General features: G+C 52.1%; 2 protein-coding genes across 3 annotated transcripts in view; one reads left to right on the plus strand and one right to left on the minus strand.

The window, feature by feature from the left end:
• The window catches only part of TBC1D16 (TBC1 domain family member 16), a 75223-nt gene extending 66857 nt beyond the window's left edge, over positions 1-8366 (minus strand). For both annotated transcript variants that reach the window (XM_027567490.2, XM_027567489.2), the window contains exon 1: positions 8287-8366. The gene's annotated coding sequence lies outside the window, so the exon portion shown is untranslated. The remainder of the gene's footprint in view (positions 1-8286) is intronic.
• A 983-nt stretch (positions 8367-9349) lies between these two features.
• CCDC40 (coiled-coil domain containing 40) overlaps positions 9350-24324 on the plus strand; it is a 40437-nt gene continuing 25462 nt past the window's right edge. Inside the window, exons 1-7 of the mRNA XM_027625591.2 lie at positions 9350-9433; positions 10685-10748; positions 11171-11695; positions 15232-15376; positions 16411-16595; positions 17402-17485; positions 17563-17782. Coding sequence (XP_027481392.1) covers positions 9405-9433; positions 10685-10748; positions 11171-11695; positions 15232-15376; positions 16411-16595; positions 17402-17485; positions 17563-17782 — 1252 coding nt within the window. The 5' untranslated portion in view covers positions 9350-9404. The remainder of the gene's footprint in view (positions 9434-10684; positions 10749-11170; positions 11696-15231; positions 15377-16410; positions 16596-17401; positions 17486-17562; positions 17783-24324) is intronic.

Here is a 24324-nt window from a genome sequence, read left to right on the forward strand (position 1 = left end):
TTTCTTGTAAATTAGGAAACACGCTCAGAGACGCACAAAGAAGAACACAAGTTCCTTAAATCACAGGATCCGAAAGCATTTGTGTGTTTTCTCCTACCTTCTGTGCCTATCTTATAAAAAGCAAAGACCCCCCACTGGGATGACCCCGGGTCTTGCTTTCAGTCGTATCATGAGTGTGTTTTTCCACGTGTTAATGAGTCGAAGTGTGTGTCTTCCCCTTGCCCCCCAAATCGTATGTTGAACCTCAAACCCCCAGCACCTCAGAATCTGGCTGTATTCAGAGACGGGTCTTTACAGAGGTGATTAAGTTGGAATTAGGCCATTAGGGCGGCCTGAATCCAAAGTGGCTGGTGTCCCTTAAAAAGAGGAAATTTGGGGGAACCTGGGTGGCTCAGTCATTAAGCGGCTGCCTTTGGCTTGGGTCATGATCCCAGGGTCCTGGGATCGAGCCCCGCATTGGGCTCCCTGCTCAGCTGGGGAGTCTGGGGGTCTGTTCCTTCCTCTACCTATGTTCCCCCCGGCCCCGCTCACTCTCTCTCTCTCAAATAAATAAAAATCTTTTTTAAAAAATAAAATAAAATCTTAAAAAAAAAAAAAGGAAGAAATCTGGAGATGGACAAGGTGTCCAGAACGGGGCACAGGTCCAGGAGGAGGCAAAATCGTGCCATGGAGCAGTGGTGGGGTGAAACGGGAAGGGAGCGTGGGAGGGAGGGAGGGGGGCCTGCCAACTTCAGGGCGGGTGGGCTGGCAGGAGGGGCAGGGGCCGGGCTGGCGGCACACAGGGAAGCTCAGTGGGAGGAGCAGAGCAGGGTAAAAAGGGTGCAAAAGTTCCCTGGGCTAGACTGGGACCCATGGCCCAAGGATGTGACCGGCCCCAATGCCATGAAACTGCACACTTCAAAATGGCCTGGGTGGGAACCACGCTGTGCATACTTTACCGTGATGAAAAATAAATAGGGGTGCCCGGGTGGGGGGGGCTCAGTCGTTGGGTATCTGCCTTCGGCTCAGGTCATGGTCCCAGGGTCCTGAGATCGAGCCCTGCATCGGGCTCCCTGCTCGGCGGGAAGCCTGCTTCTCCCTCTCCCACTCCCCCTGCTTGTGTTCCCTCTCTCGCTGTGTCTCTCTCTGTCAAATAAATAAAAAATTTTAAAAAAATCTTTAAAAAATAATAATAGCAGTGGAACCTGGCGAGGGGTGTATAGACGCTCTCTGTACTTTCTGCTCTTTTTAATGTAAACCTAAAACCCTCTAAAAAATAGAAATTAATTTTAAAAAAGAGGGTGGAGATGACAGTGCATGCACCCAAAGAACCCAGGCAGAGGCTGGGCTTGGGCAGAGGGAGGCAGGGAACGGGCAGGGAGCCAGCGGCAGGACGAGTGACAGCAGGGTGACAAAGGGAGCTTGGCTCTCCAGGCCGAGGGCCACGGCCAGCAGCGATGCTAGGGCCTGGCAAGGGCTCACACCCTGACGGGGATCTTCCTAGTGTCCTTGAGTCCCAAGATGCATGACCTTGAATGCTTCTGGCTCACAACCTGCAGAGCAGTTTACACCTGTGACCTTAGGGACCTGGTGTCCCATGGGGGCGGAGTCATTTTCCTCCGATGCGTTCCCTTAATGTCTCTATTTTAAAACAGTTATGCCTGTTTCAGTCCTGTGGATTTGAGATTATAAGCTCCTGGGTCCAAGACACCTGTGAAAAGTCCCCTTCATGCCTGATGTGCCTACCAGAATGCCACCTTCAGTAAAGTTCCACAGGCTTTGCTTTTGCCGACAGAAAGGACAGCAGTGCCGGCCCGGCAGTCGGCACAAGGAGCCAGAGATAGGAGTATTGCCAAGATCCAGAATGAGCGTCAGTTTGGGTGCAAAAAAAAAAGTTATGATTTTAAAAAGGTATAAAGTAAAAACAGCAGTGCCGGTTTCTAGCCATCTACTGAGCCACGATCGCAAGCCGAGTTCTGAGCCGCTCTGAGCCACTGCAACCACTAGGTTGGGCCAGATTTTTGCAAATAGGCTATTGTGTCATTCGAAAGGACAGAACAACTTGGCCTCCCCTCAAAACACACACATGCTCATAACACGGAGCTCCCTCCGCAGAAAGCCTGCCCTGCTCCCCGCGGCTCTTCTTCCAACACCTTGGAGAACTGCGGGTTGTCAGCCACCTGCAGCCTGCAGGGGAAGAGAAACTGGGGACCCAGGAGAGGGGTTTGGGGGTGGCTGCTGGGGGAAGAGGGGCAGGTCTTTATTTCACAGCCCTGTCTGGAACTGGCCCCGCTGCTGGGTTGTGGCCAGGGGCGGCGGCCGGCCTCCACAGACCGAGCTCGCTCCTGGACGTCCCCGGGAGCACCTGCCACCGGCCCAGGGCCCGAGGCAGCCGAGGCCTCGTAGCTCAGCGTGGCAGTGCTGGTGCGGGGCTCTCCTCTAATATTTACGGGGCAAAGCAGAGACACCCATTACCCAAAATTCATTCCCCAGGAGTTGGTGATTTATACCTGAGGAAAAGTCCTGGGCAGAGACAGAGCCTAAGTCACTGAAAAGCCAGAAAGGAGCAAAACACGGATTAAGAAATGACACCCTTTAGGAAAGACACAAGTCGCCCCGCATGCTTCCTTCAGAAAGCACTTCTGTCGCCCACACGTTGGTTTTCTGTGGCTGTTTTAACAAGTCACCATGCATTTCACAGCTGAAAATAACACAAATAAATCAGCTCACAGTTCTGAAGGCCAGGAGTCTGACCCAGGGCTCAACCGGTTCAAACCAAGGTATGGGCAAGGCTGAGTTCCTTCTGCCGCCTCCAGGGAGAATACGTTTCCCTGCCTTTTCCAGCCTCTAGAATCCACCCCCCCCCCCACCCCGCAGCCCTTGGCTGGTGGCCCTTCCTCCACCCTCAAAGCCACCGGTGGCCATCCAGGTCCTCCCGGCCATCACAAGGCTCCGTCACTGACTCTCTGCACCCCCTCTTCTGCTTTTAAGGACCCTGGGATGACGCTGGTCCCACTGGATAATCCAGGACAATATCTCTATCTCTAGGGCGGCTGATGAGCAAACTTAACGCCACATAACCTAACCGAGTCCCAGGTTCCCAGGATCCGGACGTGGACAGCTTCAGGGACCATTCTGCTGCTGGCCACACCATGGCAAAGACACCGGAAAGGACGAATTTCTAGCTCACCCGCTGACTGTCAAATTCCCACGCAGAGCGACCACCTTTTAGGCAATATGATGGGGACCCAGGCCTAGAGCCAGGAGAGAGGAGGACGTGCGCCCCCATGGCCCCTGGGAGCAGCAAGATGGGTCAGAGGAAAGTGCACGCTCACGCCAGTGCCTGCCCTTGGCAGCTTCCTCTGCCCACAGCCTTGGTTTCCTCTCCTGTATAAAGGGCCCCATCAATTGCCAAACAGAAAAATAGGAGCAAAGGTACAAAGTTCTCTTCCAGAACCTTCCTAGGAAGACCAAAGAAATCGGGCAGCCTGGAGCCACTCTAAGAGGCAGGAGCTTGACTTGTCCTGTTGGCTGCTCTGGGCTGTGCACCTGCCTTGGGCCCACCTGGCTCAGGTGCCGGGATGCAGCTGTCAGCAGGGCAAACGGGGTCCTGGTGCCTCCCAGGGCTGCCAGTGCCCGCGGACCGGAGACTCCAGCCCGCACCCATCCTGACGGCTGATCACCGTAGCAGGGAGAGGCAGGTAGGGAGCAGAGGGCCACTGGACACGTTAGGGACGTGTGGTGGGACGAAGCCCACAGATGATTACCCCCCTGGCCTCATCACTGGCAGGCCACTCAGGAGCAATAAGCCCCGGGCTCCGGTCACCTGCCATGTGGCTGGCAGGAACCGGTTCCTCTGCTTTGCTCTCAAAGCCAGATCAACACAGAGCGGTGAACAGGCGATGCTATTTAAACAGGAGCCAGCCACACGAAAACAAGGATCATTTTCCTCCCACAAAATATCTGCTGCTAACACCCCTCAGAGGAGACCCCAGCTCTCTCTACCTTCCCAGAACCAGGCATGTGCACCAGGGTCCTTCCAGGAAGCCCCTACTTTGCGGTTCAAAGGGTGATCTAAACCCTGCGGGTAGACTGGCTCAGGAACCCGATCCCTGGGGCACACGATTTGGGGAAGTCGGGTCTTCCAAGCATCATCATGCAGACAAGACACGTGTGGGCTGACATGACCCCTCTTCTCTGCGTTGCTTCCCTTCACGTCATGGGCTCATTGTAGAAGAGAGAGGCCTTCCCGGCACATACATCACATTCAGGATGCCCATGGAGAAGACTGTCACCCAAAAACAGGGTCGCTGTGGGCAGGGCCTCTGCATACAAGGGAGGACAAGACAGTCAACTTGTATTTAAAATGAAGGAACAAAGTGTAGGGCATAAAACCAGTGCTGGAGGCTTGGACCAATCGCCCTCCGGGAAAGGACCTTTGAGAGGCCATAAGGACAAGACAGTCACAGGAACGTGAGGGGGAGTTGGTGGCCAGCTTCACTGTGACTTCCCTCTTTTGGCTGTCCAGCTGCCGCTTTGATGATCACCTACTCCCTGGAAAACCCCAAGGCCTCTGCCTCTCAAGCAGGAGACCACTCACTCTTTGTGCCCCCTTGACAGTAAATACCAAAACACTATTTTTTCCCCAAAGAGCTGAGGAAGTAGGGCCTGGGAGATGAAACTGACCTTAGAGATGAGCTAGGAATGAGGAACAAGGAAGGACTGGACCCAAAAAGCAAGGAAACGTACAAATCCAGCCAGGAAGCCACCAACCAACCCAACAGTGGGTTAGGTGCACCTGATGTCGATACTGTTCCTGTAAACTCTAATACAGAGAGCTGAGGTTCTCTGTCTATGGTAAAGGAGAAGCAAGGCACCACAAAACAAAAATCCAATGGGGGGTCGGGGGGTGGGGGATATATTGACAATATCCCTGAAAAACAACACAGTTGATCTTGCTCCGGGGGAAAACTTTTTAGTTACAGAAACTGAAAAGTGAAAGAGTGTGAAATGACATCTGTTAAGAATGCCTTTGCCCCAATTTCAGACAAAGAGTGTAATGACCAGTTGTCAGACTATTGAATTCAGGGTCACTCAGTGTGGAAAACCAGCACAAAAACCAAAGTATACAAGCTAGTGCAGACACGGGCTGGGGCTGCACCCCTATTATGGTGGTTTCTACAGTGGGCAATCCAGAAAGAGCATGGAAAAGACACTGCCTCACCCGTGTACCTGCAGGCAGGTGGGTCCCTATGGGTGGCTTGTCACATATATTAACTTTAAACACCTGGACAGACTGGCCACCCAAGGCTCAGCAAGAGAAGGGCATGCCATCCGGGCTGGATGACGGCTTTGGGAGCATCACGCTCTGTCTTCAAGTGGCCAGACCTTGCTCCTCCCTGACGATGGCTATATTAGTTCTGAAGACACAGTAAAAGACATGCTTCGGCTAGGATATCACCAGACAGCTCATCAAAATAGATTTATTAGAGATGCAAGACCCAGTGCCGAAGGACGCACAGGTGGTCAACAGCAAAAAACACCACTACTGGGCACCTGGGTGGCTCAGTCGTTAAGCATCTGCCTTCGGCCCAGGTCATGATCCCATCGAGTCCTGAATCCAGGGAGTCTGCTTCTCCCTCTTGCCTCTCTCTCTCTCTCTCTCTCTGTCTCTCATGAATAAATAAATAAAAACCTTAAAAAAAAATACCACTGAAGTGAAAGGAAAAAGGTCTCCTAGACCATTTCCCTGAATTCAGGGGCTGGGGAGACTGCAGACTTGTGCTTTCTTTTCTGTGCATGGGGCTCATCAACAATCATCAGTACTGTACAAATATAACAGAATGATGTACAATACAATGTACATCAGTAAAACCCACCTGGGCCCCAGCTGCTACAGTTGCTTCACTGTGGAGCCGCAAGTCCATCCGTCCTTCCCACGCTGCCCTCCTCACGCTGCCCCACGGTATGAAACGACCTGGCTAATCTTACATGAGAGAAGACTCAGGCCTGTGAAAAATTTGGGGTCCCTCAGCTGGGGAGGAGGGGCAGTGGCCAAATCTCTACTTGAGACCTGTGTTTCCAGACAACCCGGTCATCCAGGGAACAGCCTGCCAGGACCCAGCGACCCGCAAGTTCCAAGGCAGAGCGTGTCCCTATCCCTAAACGGTGAATTCTACTTCTGCACAGAGCAGCCTGCCACCTGACGGACCACACATACCACATACAAGGAATTAGGAAATAAAATCAAAATGTTTTTACCAATTTGCTAACCGTGAACAATCCAAATGATGGTCATTAATAAAATTTTTTTAAAAAAATTTTAACGCTTGGTATGTGCCAGGCACTAGGTGCTTCGGATGACCATTGCCTTTGAGGTAGGTAGAACTATCTTCACCATACAGACGGAGAAGCTAAGGCACCCAGGAATGAAATTGGTGCTGCGTACCAGGGTTGGTATCTGAACCTGGCAGTTTACTTTGGGGGCCACGTTTTTAACCACTGCACAGAGCCACCCCAAACCAGGGCAGAGAGACTGGGGCAAGCAGGTAGGCTCCAGAAATCCAATGGCCGTCTTATCAAACGCTTTTATACGAGGCCCGAGAGGCTCCTTCTGGACAAAAGAGAACTGATATTAGCAGCCGGTGCGTGACATGGGATTAGTCCCTACTCTCTTGCTTTTTTATGAATCGTCAGGCGAATGAACCGTCTGCAAAAAGAGGGTCAGGAAGAGTGTGTGCACGCAAATGGCAGGCACCCCTTACCAGGTAGGAGGCGGTACGCACAGCCGTTTCTGGGGCTGGAGCGTCCTGGGCCTGAGGATGCGTGAACTTGGTTCTGTCCTAGGTGCATGAGCTTGGGGAATTTACTTCTCTAAGGCTCAGGGTTCCCATCTGTAAAATGGGGATAACCTCAGTCCTGACTTTATGGGCTTGTTTTGGGGGTTAAGTGAATTCATGCATAATAATCAAAAAGTATGTACACAACAACCATCATCGCTGGAGGATTTTAAAATTCCACTGATAAGAACTTTTTTAGCCATACTTTGAGATTCTGCTCACCATCAACACTCCACAAGCCAACAAATGCCACAGAAAACATAATAAACGCATTCAGCATCCACGTGTCTCCCAGTACCGACAATGGGCAACTTACATGAATTCCCCAGTTACTACTACAAGGCAACCCCTACTTCAATAATCCTGTCTTTGCAAAAGTTTTCGTGGTTCTTCAAAGCCTTCAGTAGTCACTCATCCATTAATATTTCTACCAAGGAATTTCTAAACCTAACAACACAGATTTCTAAAAGTTCTCTAAATCAATCAGTGGCAGATTGGGAACAGATTTCTGGGATCTGGCCTTCTGCAGCCACCCTTTGATAATAGGCTTCCCCACATGGCCATTTTTGAGAACCATGTCTCGCTTCCTTCCAGATGCAAGAACCGGGGCCTTCCCGTGGTAAAGAGAGATCGGTAAAACCAGGGGGGAAGGGGGGAGACCAGCCCAGCTTCTCCTAGGAACTTGGTGGGGCAGGAAAACAAACTTCGGAGTGGGGAGCAACAACATATTATGTTGTTTTCCATCTCCAAATAGAATCTGAACTAGATTGTGGCCAACATATGACACCAACTTCCGAGTGTGGGAATAACAGGATTTCAAGATGCCCCGGCTTCTGGCAGGGTTCCTGAGGTTATATTTAGCAATCTTAAATTGCCTATTTTTTTTTCTTTCTCCTTTTTTCTACTCTTTCTTTCTTCTTTTAAGTAGAGAACAAGGGGGAACGGCCCGGCCTAAAGGAAGTGAGTTTCCTGACGTGCGGTTCTTTACAGCCAGACCACCGACCCTAAGGCCCAGCAATGCTGAGAGCGCGCGCGCCGCCGAGCCGGGAAGCACACTTCGGGGGGCTGTGTCTGCAAACGGCGGCCCCCCGCAAGTTCTCCTTCGCGTGCTCTGACGATCCAGCCAGACAAAGACCGCAAGTTCTCCGGTCCACGGCTCCACACACGCGGGGAGGGAGTCTCCCCGAATCAGGTCCACTCCCGGCCCGGGGCGCCCGCACCCGCCGCGGAGGGGGTCCCCGGGGGGGCTTCTGCGTGATCCCGCGTGCTCCCACGCCGCCCCGCTCCTGCCCCGGCCCCGCGCCTCCTGGGGCTGCGGCCGGACCCCGGCCCCTCCCGGGCCCCGTCGCTGCAGGCCCAGAGCCCAGCGCGCACCCCCACCCGGTCCCCGCTGAGGGGGCGCCGCCCGCTCCCCCGCTGACCCCTTGGACCCCGCCCCCGCGGCCCCCGCCCGGACCCCGATACCCACCCGGGTCCCGCAGCGGGGGCCGGATTCGCGCCGGCTCCCGGAGCCTCCTCCGCCGCCGCCGCCGCCGCAGCCGCCGCTGCCGCCAGTGAGGCGCAGCGGGGCGGGGACACGCGGCGAGGCCCGGCCCCCGGCCCGCCCCGGCCCCTAACCCGGCCCCTAACCCGGCCCCTGGCCCAGCCGGGACCCCAACCCGGCCCCGGACCCCAACCCGGCCTCGGGCCTAGCCCCACCCCTGTTGCAACCGGGACCCCAACCCGGACCCGGACCTGGACCCGGACCCTGCCCAACCGGCCCAACCCGGCCCCCAACCCAGACCCCGCCTTCCCCCCCGCCAACCCGTATCCCAACCCGGCGCCGGGCCCAGCCCGGTTCCCCGCCGAACCCTCTCCCCCCAACCACTTGGTTCGCCCCGACCCTGCCCCAGTCACCTTTCGCCCTCGGGACCCAAGTCCCCCGCCCCAGGCCGTCCTAATTCCGGGTCCCAGGACTCTGGCCCTGATGGCAGCCCCGCGCCCCCCCGGCAGTGAAGACAGGACCCCTGGGACGCTCCAAGTGCGCGCTCGCCCTCGCTCTTCTGTCCTCTCCATTTATATTTTTCCTCTATGTGGGGGTAAGAAGTGATCATCACCCTCCAAAAAGCCACTGAGCATCCTTCTCCGCCAAGGATTCTTCGCCGCACCCCCGCGGAGGGGACGCCGAGCACCCCCGCCCCAGGTCTGGAGATGGATGGATGGGCACCAGGCTGGGGCCCCCGCGCCCCCCCCGCAAGGTGCAGTGTGCTCCGGAGCCCCTCGCGCCCCCACCTCCGCCTGCCACCTTCGGGGCACTGAGCGGTCTCGGGTCCCCGGGTGCCCGGCGCGGTCCCTGAGGCATTTGAGTTGCCTGGCTGGACGCTCGTGGACACTGTTGTCGCTTTACTGAACCTGAGCCAGGCGGGACAGAACTCGGACTTAGAGACGGAGAAACTAAGTTTATGTTTTAATGTATTTATACATGTAGGTGCTCTGCGTTTGCGGCGCACCTCGGTGGCACAAAGGCCGCGCCGCCGCGCCGCCGGCTCCAGCCCCGCGCGTGGTTCCCGCCCGCCGGATGTTGACGGCGTCGCCTAGCAACGGGACATGGCGGAGCCGGGTGGCCAGGACGGCGGGTAAGCGGGGCGAGGGTCCCGGGTCTCGAAGCGGCCCCCACGCCTCCCCCTTGCCCTCACGCCCTTTTCCCCGCTCCTCTGCCCCGTCCATCCTCGCCCTTCCGGCCTTTCGCGCCTCCCTGGCCACCCCCAGCCCTCCGCGCCCCTTCTCGTCTCCCGTCCCTTTGTCAGCTCCCGGTCCCCTCCCTTTCTCCCCTCGCTCGGGTCGCTGGGCTCTCGAAACCCCGGGGCTTGCTCGTCCCGCAGTAACCATGGCAACCACTATGCTCCGTGGTGCCTGCGCGGATAGTTTGCGTCCTTGTAAATAAAGCAGGAGAGCGCGGAGGCTGGTGGCAAGGATCTCTACCTGCCTGAGGTCTCTCTGTGTGCGGAGGATCACCGAGAGGCTTCCTGGCCGCGGGGACCCCGACCCTTCCCCTGCCACCCCCAGACCTCCAGGAGCGGGGGCTGGGCTGGGGACAGAAACTATTTTCAAGAATTGGGCCTTTTATCTCAGACGCTTCAGTAGTGTTTCACTTTTTTTAAAAGATAGATTTATATATACTGACACGGAAAGCAGTCCAGGTTACATTAAAAGAAAAGACTAAATGGAAAACAGTATGTAGAGTGTGGCCTCTAATTGTGTGTGTGTGTGTGTGTGTTTAAACGCATAGAAAAATATTTGCAAGAATATATCCTTAAATCTCTTTTATTACTAGTGGTTATCTTGAGAAGAGAGAAAGTCACAGAGGATTTTCATTCTCTGTGTCACACATTTCTGTATTTCACTTTTTTTTTGAAAAAATGAGCTTGTATTTTTAATTAGAAAAAAATAATTTTAAGAATGTAAATCAGGACGTTTTTGTACTATCTAAATCATGGGGGAACTAACCAAGAGTCTCTAAGAGTCTTTGTCCCTTTTGTGCAACTTTCTCTTACACTGTCTTTCTTTTCCCCAGTTTGGCCCCAGACACAAGTATATTTAAGGTGACTTTTCTGTTGTAATGTACTGATGCTGTTCCCTGAATATTTCCATAATTATTTTTCATTCATTCATGGAACAACTCTTTTGTGACGCTCCCTCCCTCCAGGTGACAGGCATGATCTAGTGCTGGGGTTGATGGCAAACATGACAAAGTCATGGCCAACAGCCTAGAGGGAAGGCATATAATCAACAAGTAAATAAGAATATAGACAGACACCAGGAGGTGATCAATGCCAAGAAAAAGAACACTGTTCTTTGAAACTGTTAAACTGTATTTCTGCACCCAGGTCTCAGCTGGAAGGCGAATCAACTTCTGCAGGAGAGGAGGCCCAGAATAATGAAGGCGACAGGGTAAAGTTCCCTGTGGGGCGGGCTGTGCTCGGCTTGTCTTTACTGGGAATTAAAGAGTTAAGAGTTCTGCTCAAGAAACCTGCACGGGGATCCTATACCTTGCACTAGAACAGACTCAGTGCCCTTGCAGAGACTCATTTTCCTTTCTCCCCATTCTTAAGTGCTGGCGGCTAGTTGGGATGCCCCGCATCCCCTACTTAGATCACCCCGAGGTTTTCAGAACTCAGGTTCTCTAACAAAGGATGCAAAAAATTACAAACACTGGAGGGAACAGATAGAACATGGAGCTTCATCTTCCAGGGACACGTAGGTGTGTGCAGATGCAGTTTTCCCACCAGTATAATTACACAATTACGAGCAGAACTTCCCGGGAGTTTTTGACTGTGTTTCCTGATTTTTTTTTTCCTGCCACAAATCTGCAGGCGTCACCCACAGGGAAGACCGGTGACCAAAACATTGACGAGGCTGTTGGTGCTACCGAGCTTTCTGAAGGGGAAATTGAAGCCTCTGGGGAAGTCACAACTGAAGGAGAAATCGAAACTGAGGGAGAAGTGGAAACTGAGGGAGAAGTGGAAATTGATGGAGAAGTGGAAATCAGTGGAGAAGTAGAAAGGGAAGAGGAATTTGAATTTGAAGGGGATGAAGTCGAATTTGAATTTGAAGGGGAATTCGAATCCGATGTGGAAGCCGCCTCCCCTGAAGGGAAAGTCAGTTCTGTAGACCTGGCTTATTCAGAAGTCGGTGCTGGGGCGGTGCCCCAAGAGGAAGCGGGCCCCACGTACCCAGATGAGCATGGAGGGAGGGAAGGTGTTCCTGAAGACAGAGAAGCCCCCCGTCCATCGGAATCCAGAGATTTGGGGGACATCTCCACACAGCCATCCCGGCAAATAGTAGACTCATCAGAGCAAATAGGCCAGGACGCTTCTAGACCCAGGGCTAGCAGATCGGTAAGTGGCCCCGAGGTCAACTTTATGAAAGTGTTTGACTGCCTTTGTGGTTCGCCACCCTATGTGAGCAACTCGGGGCACATTATAAAAACAAATTGCAATCTCTGTTAGAAATTTCTTAGCAAAGTTAAGTCTTGGGACCCACTCTTGAATGCCAAAAGTTTCTGGACCTTGGGTTTGGGAACATTCCACGTAAGGGCATCCAGGTTTCTGGTTTGCAGAACAGGGCCGTCCAGTGAAACTTTCCATGGTGATGGAAGTGCTCTTTACCTTTGCTGTCCAACATGGCAGCCATCAGTCACAAGGGGCTACAGAGCACTTGAAATGTGGCCTGGGAGATGGAGGAACTGAATTTTTAATGAGAATTCTAATTAATTTAAATTTATATAACCACCAGTTACTAGTGGCTAACGTACTGGACAATGTAATTCTAGATAATCATGATTATAATGACAGTAGTTATGGTCTTACAATTTTCTTTTTTTAATTTTTAAACGAGCATAGGCTTATAGAAGAGTTGAAGTATGATTAGAAGAACTTGTTATTTTTTTAAGCCTTGGAGAGTAAGTCAACCATCGGATGCGCCCACTGCCACCAACTTCCGTGCGTGTTTCCCAAACAACCGAAATACAGCTATCAAACTCAGGAAATGTCGTTATATTACCAAATAATGCTCAGGCCTCGTTCACCAGGTGTCCCAGTGACACCTTTCAGAGCAGAGGTACAGTTCCAAATCACATGTTGCCTTTAGCTGTCCATCTCTCAGGTCTTAATCCTTCCTGGACTTTAATGACCTCGGCACTTCCAAAGCTCACCAGCCAGCCACCTTTAAAATGGCTCTCAGTTTGGATTTGCCTGGTTCTCCTCTTGTTGTGATCTGGGTTATGATCCCTTGGAAAGGGGTCACAGAGGGAGGCTGGTTCTCCTTTAGCCCCATGCGGTGGTGCACTGATTGTAGTCTGTCCCATGACCAGTGATGGTGCTGTGGACCCCTTAATGAAAAGCGCAAGGCTTCTCCACTGGGAGGTTTTCCTCCACCCCTTTGCATTTAAGAAAAATGGTGTGGGAAGGTGCTCTTTTTGGTTAAGATAGGAAACGTGAGTATTTCAAATCACAACAGATTACCACCATATTGCTAGGAGTTCATCTTTCTCTGAGCAGGGTGTATAGGCCCATCTTTTGTCAGATTTGTCCCTAGCTATTTTGCATTTTTGATGCTATTGGAAATGGCTTCCAGTTGTTTGCTGCGGTACTGTATATGGTAACACAACTGATTTTTTCATATTGATCTTATATTCAGCAACACTGCGAAACACCCTTGTTAGTTCTAGTAGCTTTTTTTTTTTTGTAGAATCATAGGATTTTTCATAAAGATGATCATGTTCTCTGTGGATAAAGGCGGTTCAGCTTCTTCCTTCCCAATCTGGATGCCCTTTATATCTTTTTCTTGCCTTCTCGCACTGGCTAGAACTTCCAATACAACACTGAATAGAAATTGTCCCCAGTTTGGCCGGTGAGAGCCCATTTAAATTGGCCTTTGTGTCCTTCTGACACGCGGGTATCATTCTTTCTTTTAACCGCCGTCACCCTTGGAGCACTTTCTCATTCTCTGGCACAGAGTGTGCCCAGCCCTAGAATCAGACATTTCTCCAGGAGCCTGGTTGCTTTTCGTGGAAAATAGAATTCAGAAGTCATGATTTGGGTGCTAGGTCCACTGTCCCCAGGCTCTCTCAGTATCATACACACATGACACACCCACACACCGCACACCGCACACGCTGCACACGCCGCATACAGACACAGCTCACACCAACCCCTCTCTGAGTGGGTCCCTCTCAGTGCTCCCCCCTTCTGTATTTCCAAGTCCTTTTCCCAGCAATGAGAAGGCTAGTCCCCGTTCTCCCTAATGTATTTATTAATTTGATCCATCCCCCGGAGATAACCTTCACTGCATTTCTCCACCCCCACGTGGACTGTCCTCACCCCACCTGAACCCGGACACCCCCGCCCTGGGCTGCCCTGGTCACTCGCGTCACTGTTGGGCCAACCCCACCCAGGCCAGCCCCCAAATATTTGGGCTCTGACTGTGCCAGGCTGTCCTCTGTGGGGACTCTGGTCACCAGGCCCGGCACCTATGCTGTGAGGGCTCCCCACGGGGACGGCCTCTGAAGCCCGCTCTCCTCTCCCCCCACTGCTGGCTGCAGGTTTGAGTTGATCTGGAAAGAAAGCGAGGAGCAGGGTTACGTTCCTCCATCTTCGACTCTGGTCTGGACATGCCTTTGCCCTTGACATTCCGTCTCAGTGACTGACAACAAACAACCCTCTGGGGTGAGAACTGTTATTACCCCCCTGGACAGACGAGGACACGGGTAGACGGCCTTCCCTGCCCAGAGTCATGCAGCCGTGTGGCTCTTGTTCCCCAGCCACCATTCCGAACCAAAAAGCCACAATCCCACCCCACCTGGTGACCCCTAAAGAGTTAATAACCTTGGAGAGTAACATGATTTGATGATCACTAATTAAGCTCAGAAAACAATTGTCTTCACCTGGTAAGATGTCCAGGCGATTTGGGGTGTAAGTCACTTATTGAGCTATAAACCCAGTTTCCATCCTCGGGTCCCATTTCTAGAAAAGTTACCAGGAAACAGTTTCCAAATGTGATCAATCAGAAAGGCAGAGACACACCTGAGTGAGAGCCCCCTTTCCCTTCCTCCCGCCTGGTGCTCAGTCCTTAGAAAGAACAGGAATTGCAGAGTGGGAGCTGCTCTGTGTCTCGGCGTGTGGGTGCCTCATCGATTTCTTGGTAGGAGAAGCCCTTTCTGGACACCCCAGAGGTGGGCTTGTGACTCTGGGCCCCCATTACTATCATTACAGTTCTGGCCGCCTCAGAGATGGTTTCTAGAATCAGCATCATCTGAGGAAGTATTAGAAAGAGCACGAGCTTCGGGTTGAGGCATCCCAACTCTGAACCTGCCCTTGGCTGCGTGTGTGAACTTCAGGCAAGGTCTTTAGCTTCCGTGAGGCTGCTTCCCCTCAGATAACAGAGGTGACTCATATCTACCTCACAGAGTGTTATGCAGGGTCATTGTTGTTGCTAATCCTTGCCAGATCATCATCAGCAATAATTATTGTCAACAGTAATAACTGCAAGAGTCTCTTTTAAAGCTTAAATGGAGCCAGGCATTTTTAACAAGAGAAGCTATGTTCTTTTTTTTTTTTTTTAAGATTTTATTTATTTATTTGACAGAGAGAGACACAGCGAGAAAGGGAACACAAGCAGGGGGAGTGGGAGAGGGAGAAGCAGGCTTCCCGCTGAGCAGGGAGCCCGAGGCGGGGCTCGATCCCAGGACCCTGGGATCATGACAGAGCTGAAGGCAGACGCCTAACCGACGGAGTCACCCAGGCGCCCCTCCAAATTGTTTTCCACTGCTTCAGCAATTATGTTGAATTTCGAACACTGCACTAGATCAAAATCAAATAACTTTTCAGTCCTGATTAAGGCCTCATTGATTTAGGTTTGGTTGTTCTTCCTCTAGAAAAAATCCGGTGAAGGGCTCCAGCAGGAAGTCTTTCCTCTGGGGGCACGACACCACCTCCGACTGAGCCCGGGGAGCAGCATCACCTCCTCAGACTTTGACGAGCTGCTCTTGAGCACGGAGGAGCCCTTCATCCAGGAGCTAGGTACCGTGGCGCCTGCCGGGTTGTCCTGCCCATGGGATGAGCCCCTTCACATCTCCTTCTGTGCAAGGGGTACCACTCATTCACCCTCTGTTACCTCGTTTCCCATTCAGCTGGGAGCTGAAGGATAGAAATGTTATTAACAAATAGGGATAATATTTATGGAGCATTCACTGTGTTTTATCTCATTTAATCCTTATAGTAACCCAATGAGGTAGGAAGCATTCTCCCATTTTACAAAGACCCTAAGAGTCACTTAGTGACCTACCCGAGTATGTGGCAAAACCAGACCTTGACTGAGAGATCTGATGACGTCCAAACCACAGCCCCTGACCGCCACCCCTCACTGCCTCCTGGTCTCAGAGAGGGGCTCGGGAACAACGCCCCTAAGCCTGCGTGTTTGCTGAGTCTCCAAGGGTCGCTCGGCACACCCTGTCCCATATCCCAGGGCTGTGGATGTGGGAAAGCAGACCGGGGTATTTCTTCTTCCTTATGATACACAAGCGTGGATGGTGCAACTAACAAAGTTTTACATCACTCACCAGTGAGGTGAAGACAGCACACATCCGAACGAGTTTTTAAACTCGTTAAAACAGAACAGGATCTCTCCAGCTCAGGAGGGTAGGGGAAGCTGCAACTAGAGCCTCACTGATACAGCTTGTCAGTCTTATCAGCTGTTTCCCATAAAAAAAAAAAAATCAAGGTAGTCCATGAGTAAGAAGGCACCTTCCTATTCACTATTTATGTCTAAAAAAGTATCTACAAAATATATTTCCTTCTTGGAATATATTAAAGGTAATATGTATTACCTTTAAAATGCGATCGCTTCTATGGAACATGTTGAACCAACGAATAGAAGATTCATGAACAGAAGACACTGTAAGCAGCATTTCCGAGCCCTAACCCATGGGATGCCTTTTCTTTCTCTTTTCCATTGTGTTGCATGAGGCTGGAAATCAGCCTCTCCTGACAGCACCTGCAAAGTGGCCTCACTAGCCACTGCAATAACCCCTCCATAATGCTTGCTATGCCCCCAGGTGTCCCCCCAGAGGAGCCCGGTGCGCAGCCAGGGAGAGGAGCCGCGCCGGCCTTCCTGGACCGGATCCAGCAGCTGGGCACCGCCGAAGAAGGGACTGTCGAGAGAACGGAGAGAACGGAGTCGGAGGGGAGTGACGAGGCCGAGGAAGATAGACACCAGCTGGTGGTTCTGGACCCCGACCACGTAAGCACGTGCTCCCGGGCCCTGCTGGGGCCCTGACACGGAGCGCGATCAGAGGTGCCCCTTCACCTGCTGTTGAGCTCACCTCTGCCCCCGCGCCCCACGCCCTGCCCCCAGCGCCGCGCCGCCCCTCGCTCACTCGGCAAAACTGCTCTGTGAGGTGTCTTCTTTCTGTTTCATTCGCCCAGAGTCAGCAATCCTCAACTTTGGCACTGCCGACATTGGGACCCGGTCACCCGGTCTCTGGGGCGGGGCTGTCCTGGGCAGCACCCCTGGCCCCACCTGCTAGATGCCAGGAGCACCCCTGCCCCTTAGCCGTGAAACCAGGAGTGTCTCCAGACATCCTGGATGCTGGGTGGGAGCCCAGTCACCCCAGTTCAGAGCCCCTGCTTGGAGCCCACCACCTGAGTTCCCACACCCCACCCTCCAGCAAGCGGGGAAGGCGAATCCTGATTGGATGAGCCCATTTGGAAAGCCGGGGTGCTCCCCGCGGGAAAGATTGGCGGTTGCTATGGAAAAAGAGGCTCAGGGCTCATTCGGTGCTGGCATCACCCCCGCATCCCTGGGGAGAAACCAGGACCACCACTCCAGCTCACTCTGTCTTTTTGCCAAAATGCGTACTCAGGTCTTCGGTGCCTGGGACGGGACCTTGAGTGCCCTTAGTCTATGGCTGCCGGTGCAAGTCCCTGGCGAAGTGAGGGGCACCCAGCGTGGAAGTCCTTTCGGTGGCCCCAGGGGGAGCTCTGGCGACTTAGGCTGCGCCCTGCTTGGGCAGGAGGGTAACCAGGCTTGCTTCTCCGTCGTTTCAGCCCCTGATGGTAAGGTTCCAGGCTGCGCTGAAGAACTATCTTAACCGCCAGATAGAGAAGCTGAAACTGGAACTTCAAGAACTGGTGCGTATCTGCCGGTCCAGCCTCCCGCCCGGCCGTGTGCCTCCGGCCCGTGACCAACTTTTCTCTCTCCCCCGCAGAGTGTGGCCACCAAGCAAAGCCGCGTGCAGCGCCAGGAGCTGGGCGTGGATCTCTACGGGGTCCAGCAGCACCTGGCCCGCCTGCAGATGCAGCTCGAGAAGAACCACGACCTCCACTCCGTGGCAGCGTGCGCCAGGCGGCAGAGGGAGGAGGAGCTTCAGAGTGTGCGCCTTCGCTACGCCAGGACCTGCGAGACAGCCAACAAGGAGCGCAAAAAGCGTAAGGCTGGGGGTCCCCGTTGCCATGGCGCCCCGATCCCCAAGTGCCCTCGCGACCCAGTGGCGCGTCCCCGCGTGCTGTCACACCCCCACGGGGAGGTCCCACAGGCCAGCTCGTCCCGGAAAGGCATCCCTGCGTGCCATCACAGGGCATCGAGAAAAGGGCGATGTGGTCGTGTCCTCGGGGAGTTCGCAGCCTTTTAGGGAGAGAAGGCGTCAGTGCATTAAAAGGCACCTGATTGGGTCAAGCAGTGAACAAGGAGGGCAGGCAGAGTCAACATCGAAGAGGCTGGCCGGCTGCCAGAGGTGGGCAGGGTTTAAATAAGCGGGGACCCCCGGATGCGGCCAATCCCAAACACAACGGCCCAGGGGATGGCGGCAGCCCCGGCTGTACGGCAGATCCTGGTGAAACCGGGAGGCTTCGGACCAGATGAGGCAATAGGGCTCTGCCCAGTAACACGCCCCCCCTGCACAGGGCCAGGCTGTGGGCCCCGTGAATACCCGCTTTGCGCACTCTGCTGTGATTCCTTCAGTCTGGGGGGTTTTTTGTTCCCAAGTTTGTTTATCAGCCGTGTGTGATTACCACAATGGGGAAAACAAGGTACACGGAAAACAGAAGCACACGGACACTCTAACTGTGGCTGCAAAGAGACATTTCAGACCCCGAGAAATGCAGAACTTTCCGGATTGACAGAGTCAGACTAAGTGCTCCTTTATCAAGCACCCTCCCTGATTTCCACCAAATTAACATAAAATACCAAGAAGAGAAGAACGTGACATTCATGCAAAAACAATAAAAATGCTCCAGGTGGGACAGAATTTAGACTGACCTGAAAGAGGACCCAGGCGCCCCACGTGCTCCACACCAGCGCCGCTCAGGGAAGGCTCAAGTGTGGCCGGGCTTCTGGAGAGATGCAAACACCTTCTTGGACTTTGCGTCCTTTCTGGAGGTCACCAAGACACAGGAACAGAAGCTGTTCAACCAAACAAGGATTCCAGAAATACTACCCTTTCTTCCTTCCGAGCACTAGGGAATTGGGTGCTGCCACTGCCCTGAAACGTGGGTGTTTGCCACTGGAGAATGTCCACGAGTGCGTGCCTCCCCTGGGAGGGAGTCACTGACACTTCCCATCAAAACGCGAGTGCTCAGCAGCGCCCCCAGACTGCAGGGGTTGGGGCTGCATGGACAAAGCTGACGCGGCCACAGGCACAGACAGGCCTGACGCCAAAAACAAGAGAGCGTGAGATCGTAGAGGACGTCACATCAGTAAAACGAGAGCACAGTGTTAGGAAAAAGGGTACTTGGAATTAAAAAATATAACCATCCTGGGGCGCCTGGGGGGGCTCAGTCGTTAGGCGTCTGCCTTCGGCTCAGGTCATGATCCCGGGGTCCTGGGTTCGAGCCCCACATCGGGCTCCCTGCTCTGCGGGGAGCCTGCTTCTCCCTCTCTCACTCTCGCTGCTTGTGTTCCCTCTCTCGCTGTGTCTCTCTCTATCAAATAAATAAAATCTTTAAAAAATATATATATAACCACCCTCCCAGACGAACAAAACAAAAGTCACTAAACAGACAAAGCAATACTGCCGAAAATTGAACTTGTAAACCGAAAGGCCAGTTTGAGGAGTTCTTCCCCGAACTCAGAGGGAAAACCCCAAGCGGTGGATGTTTTGAGAAGGAGATACAAGACATGGGTGTGAGATCTGGGCCCGTGGACGCCCATCAGACGGAAGTCCCAGGAGATCAGGGGCGCTCACGGGCGACACCAGAGGAGAACATCTGCGTGAGCTCAGGAAAGGTGAGTCTTCGAATATAAAGGTGCTCGGAGGACCCGACAGCTGGAAAACAGAATGAACATGCCTAGGCACAGTTGGTGAGATTTTTAAATTCCAAAGCTGAGGGAAAAAATGCTGCCGGCTTCTGGGCCAGACAGAATCAGACTGCGGCAGGTGGAGAGCAACATGCTCTCCCTGGCAGGAGCCCCTGAGGTGCATACAGCCAGGCCCACACCCCCCTGTTCAGCTGTTCTGCCAAGACCCCGATCTTGTATTTCTTGCCTTGGTTTTTTGTTTTGTTTTGTTTTGTTTTTTGAAGGCTTCCAGGTTATTCTAATGTGCAGTTGGGGCTGAGAATCACAGGTCTCAAACATAAATGACAGAGTAGTGATGCTCAGAACATTGTAAGGCACAAGGACAGAGTCCCGTCCACACAGAGATCACCGACTAGTTAGGGATTTAGTGGCAAAGGGAGTCCATGTATCAGGACTTCTGGCTTCGCAGAAAGCACTCCAATAAAACCCAGGACCTTGCATAGTTTTCATTAACAAGACCGAAAATCAAACATTCTACTCCAGAGGCCGAAAAAGGGCAAACAAACAAACAAACAAACAAAAGAGGTAGGAAGAGGGAGTTAATAAAGTAAAATAGCTGCAACTGGTACAAAAAAAAAAAAAAAAAAAAAACAACGAGTTGGCCTGACAGATAAAAATACTCCGTTTGTGAAATGACCAACACGCTGAGTAAACTTCTGGCCTGCCCGGGGAAGAACAAAAAGGGTGTCCCGCAAGTAGCAGCCCTGGGAATGAGGACAGTTCAGAGGCATTATTGGTTTTCATTTCAAGAAGGCCATGCTCTGTACTGGGTTCATCACTGAAGAAACTGAAAACGTTGTCGGACATCGAGTTCCCCTGAAAGTACCAGTTTGTTCGTTATGGACGAGTCCGCCCGACTGTGAAAGGAACAGACACCTCCCCCGATGCTGTCCAACCCTCCAGAGGGTGGGAAATCTGGGAAACTTCCCAGGCTGGTGTTACACCGGGGAGGATAGCCCTGGCTGCAAATACGGACAGCCTTCAACGCAGAAACTGCACAGCCATCCCACCAGCAAGGCAAGATAATCCTAAATAAATTAGTAGCAAACAGAGAAGGGTGGAGTTCCGGTGGAATTCAGGAATCATTTGAAATTAAGAAAGCTGCTAATTTAATGCATTCTATTAGTAAGTTAAACGGGAGGGAAAAACAAAGGATTTTCTGGGTAGATGCAAAACAGGTGTTTGAAAACACTTACCATCCATCCTAAACTAAGGTAGAAAGAACATTCTTTATGATGTTTTTGGAAATGAACCAGAAAACTGTCCTGAGTGGGAAACACTCAGGGAGAAGGTACAGATGGGGTCAGGAGGGACACCAGGCCACAGGCACAGCCCCGGAGGCTCCAACAGGCAAAATGAATGAGGTGAGGATTTGGGACGTGAAATTCTCATGCTTTACCAATCATATGATTGTTTACCTAGAAGATCCAAGATTACCAATAATAATTAAAAAAAAAAACAAAAACCCAGGGCGCCTGGGTGGCTCAGTCGGTTAAGTGACTGCCTTCGGCTCAGGTCACGGTCCCGGGGTCCTGGGATCGAGCCCCGCATCGGGCTCCCTGCTCAGCGGGGAGTCTGTTTCTCCCTCTGCCCCTCACTCTGTTCTCATGCTGTCTCTCTCAAATAAATAAAATCTTAATAAATAAATAAAATTAAAAATTAAAAAAAAAACAGTACTAGAAACAGTAAAGAAAGTAAAGTAGGTGAATGTCAGAGCTAGCATTTTCTCCTCTCCCGGTAATATCCAGTTAAGAACTAAATTGTTTCAAAAAAAAAAAATCTCATCCATCATGATTATAACAACCATAAAATACCTAGAATAAACCTAACAAGAAGTGAGTGAGCCTATCCAGAGAAAAACAATAAAATCTCGCTACGGGACATAAAAGAGATTTCAGTAAGTAAAGCTGCCTTGTTACTGGGAGGAAAACTGCACGATGCAGACGTGTCACCTCTGTCCCAGTCAACATGCCGTTCAGTGCCATTGCAGCTGAAGTCCACGATGGGGTATTTTGGGTGACCTTAAATTTATTTGACATAGGTGTTTATTTATTCATTTTCTTTTTTTAATTTTATTTTTAAAGATTTTATTTATTTTTATTTGTTTATTTGTTTGACAAAGACACAGCGGGAGAGGGAACACAAGCAGGGGGAGTGGCAGAGGGAGAAGTAGGCTTCCCGCGGAGCAGGGAGCCCGATGCAGGGCTTGATCCCAGGATCCTGGGACCATGACCTGAGTCGAAGGCAGATGCTTAAAGACTGAGCCACCCAGGCGCCCCTATTTATTCATTTTCAAGAAGTAATCACTCAAAAGTCAAGAGCTCTGGGATGGGAAGTCTCCTGCCTCCCCCTCCCCCAGGACCCTCCACAGAGGCCCCGGGGGGCGGGAGGGGGGAGGTGTGTGTGGGGGATTGGTTCTCATGTGTTTCTTTAAAGATGTTTTTGCGTATAAAAGCAAAGTTACAAGGGTATCTTTTTTTTAAACAAGTAGCTTTGTGCCGTACCCACCGCGTCCCCGCTTCCCGACCTGCATCAATACGTAAAAAGCTCCCCATCCTGCAAAAATTGATCTTAAAGTTTACTCGGGAGATTAAATGCACAAGACTACCCAAGAAAATTTTGAAAAGGAAAGATAATGAAGGAAAATAGTCTTATCAGGTGTCAAAACACGGTATCAATCAACAGCAGTAAAACCAGAAAGGCACCAAAGGGGAAGAAGCACACGGATGGTGGAGAGCAGAGGATGCTGGGGAACTCACGTGGGCATCCAGTCATTTTCTGCAGGTTAAATAAACGGACAGACTGCATCTTTAAGCCACTACCTATTTGCTTGACCATTTGGCCATCTGAAAATGCATACTTAGACCGCTATTTCACACTATACAAAAAATAAAGTCTGCAGTAAATATTTAAGAAAATCACAGAAGCATTAGAGGAATATGTAAGGCTGCCGTAGTTGTTGTTAATCATCTTGGTCTGAGGCGGGTCTCCGGAAGCGTGATGTGAAGTACGAGGCCACAGAGGAGGAGTTTGACAGTTTTGTTTATACAAAAACATAAAACTTATCAAGAAGCATGACGAAGTTAAAAGACAAACACAAGTTGGGAGCAAACCCCATTTGCGCATCTGTGACAACCTCCATATGTTCTGTGTTACTTTTCCGTTGCCAGGAAACAAATTCCCACAGACTTCAGGGCTCAACACAAGCCCGTGTGTCTGCACGCCCACACAGCCTGAGGTCAGAGGCCTGGCATGGCCAACTGGGCCCCCCTCGGGGGCATCCTGAAGCCAAAGTGTGGTTGGCTGGGTCTCTTGGGAGGACCCGGGAAAATCTGACTCCAGCCTTGTTCATGTCTTTGGCAGAATTCAGCTCCTCAGGGCTGTCTGCAGGGGTGGTTCTCAGCTCCTGGAGGCCGCCCACGTCCCTTGCTGTGGGGCCCCTCCCCTCTTCGAGCCAGCTTTGCAGAGAATTTCCCTCTCATTGAATCCAGTTCACCCTGAGAATCTCTCTCACTTCCTCTTTTGCCACCAGCTGGACACCACTCTGCTTTGGATGGACTCACCTGCTTAGTCCAGGCCCACCCGGTAATTTCTCTTGGGACAGATAAGCAACATCATCATAGCAGTCACAGCAGGTGGCACGGGCCCTGGGAGGCATCTTCGAGTTCTGCCCACCCTGCCTTGACCGCATCAAGAGTTCCTAGAAGCCACCCAGTGAGAGGCAAACGTCCCAGTAGCTGTGTGGCCAAGGACATGAGCCAGCGATTTGGAGGAGGGACAAACATGGTCATTAAAACGGTGAAACTAGGTTCAACTTCACTGATATTTATGCAGATTTAAACAAGCAGTGGAAATACTGACTTTTTGTTACTCAGTGAAGCAAAGCAGGGTTGAACTCAGCGCTCTTAAGGAAGGGTCGACGTGAGTCTTGCACGTTTTAGGTGGGAGGGTGACTTAGTCAGCTCGGCGGCCGTGGGGGCTTGTTTTCTCGCGTCCTGGGGGCTGGAGGTCCAAGAGCCAGGCGTGGGCAGCGCTGGTTCCTCCCAAGGCCTCTCTCCCGGGCTTGTAGCCACAGCTTTCTCCCCGTGGCCTTCTCCCCGGGGCCTCACCTGGTGGTCCCTTGTGTGTCTGCGTCCTGATCTCCTCGCCTAAGGATACCAGCCACGGGGGGTTAGGTCCACTCACACGACCTCATTTTACATTAATTACCTCTGTGAAGACCCTCTCTCCAAATGCAGTCTCCGCCCCGGCCTGCTCTGACCACAACACCTCCCTGTCCCTGCTTCTGCTCCCCACCCCCCATAGTTCCTACCCACGCAGGAGCCAAAGAAGTCGCCAGCGTTGGAATTTTTACAGTCACCTTGGGTGCAAAGTAATGTTTCAGGGTTAAGCTACACCCTTCAAGGGTGCCTGCCACTCAGCGGGGTGAATTTGTATTTCTATTCTATAAATCAGTGTTCTGTGTGCATTTAACCACCTACAAAGGAACGCTCTATGCAAGACAAAAATGACTCTTGATTTAGGGTTAGCTCCCTAAACGAATTGGTAATCTGGCTTCATAAATCAATCTCCCGTGAGTATTGTTAAAAGGAGTCCATTCCTTGGGGTGTGGTCTCCTCCGAGCGCTGGACGGAAATCCGCCATCTGGCTCTGAGTGGGGAGTGGAAGGTGCTGT

Source organism: Zalophus californianus, chromosome 16 (genome assembly GCF_009762305.2).
Source record: "Zalophus californianus isolate mZalCal1 chromosome 16, mZalCal1.pri.v2, whole genome shotgun sequence".
NCBI classification, from domain to species: Eukaryota; Metazoa; Chordata; class Mammalia; order Carnivora; family Otariidae; genus Zalophus; species Zalophus californianus.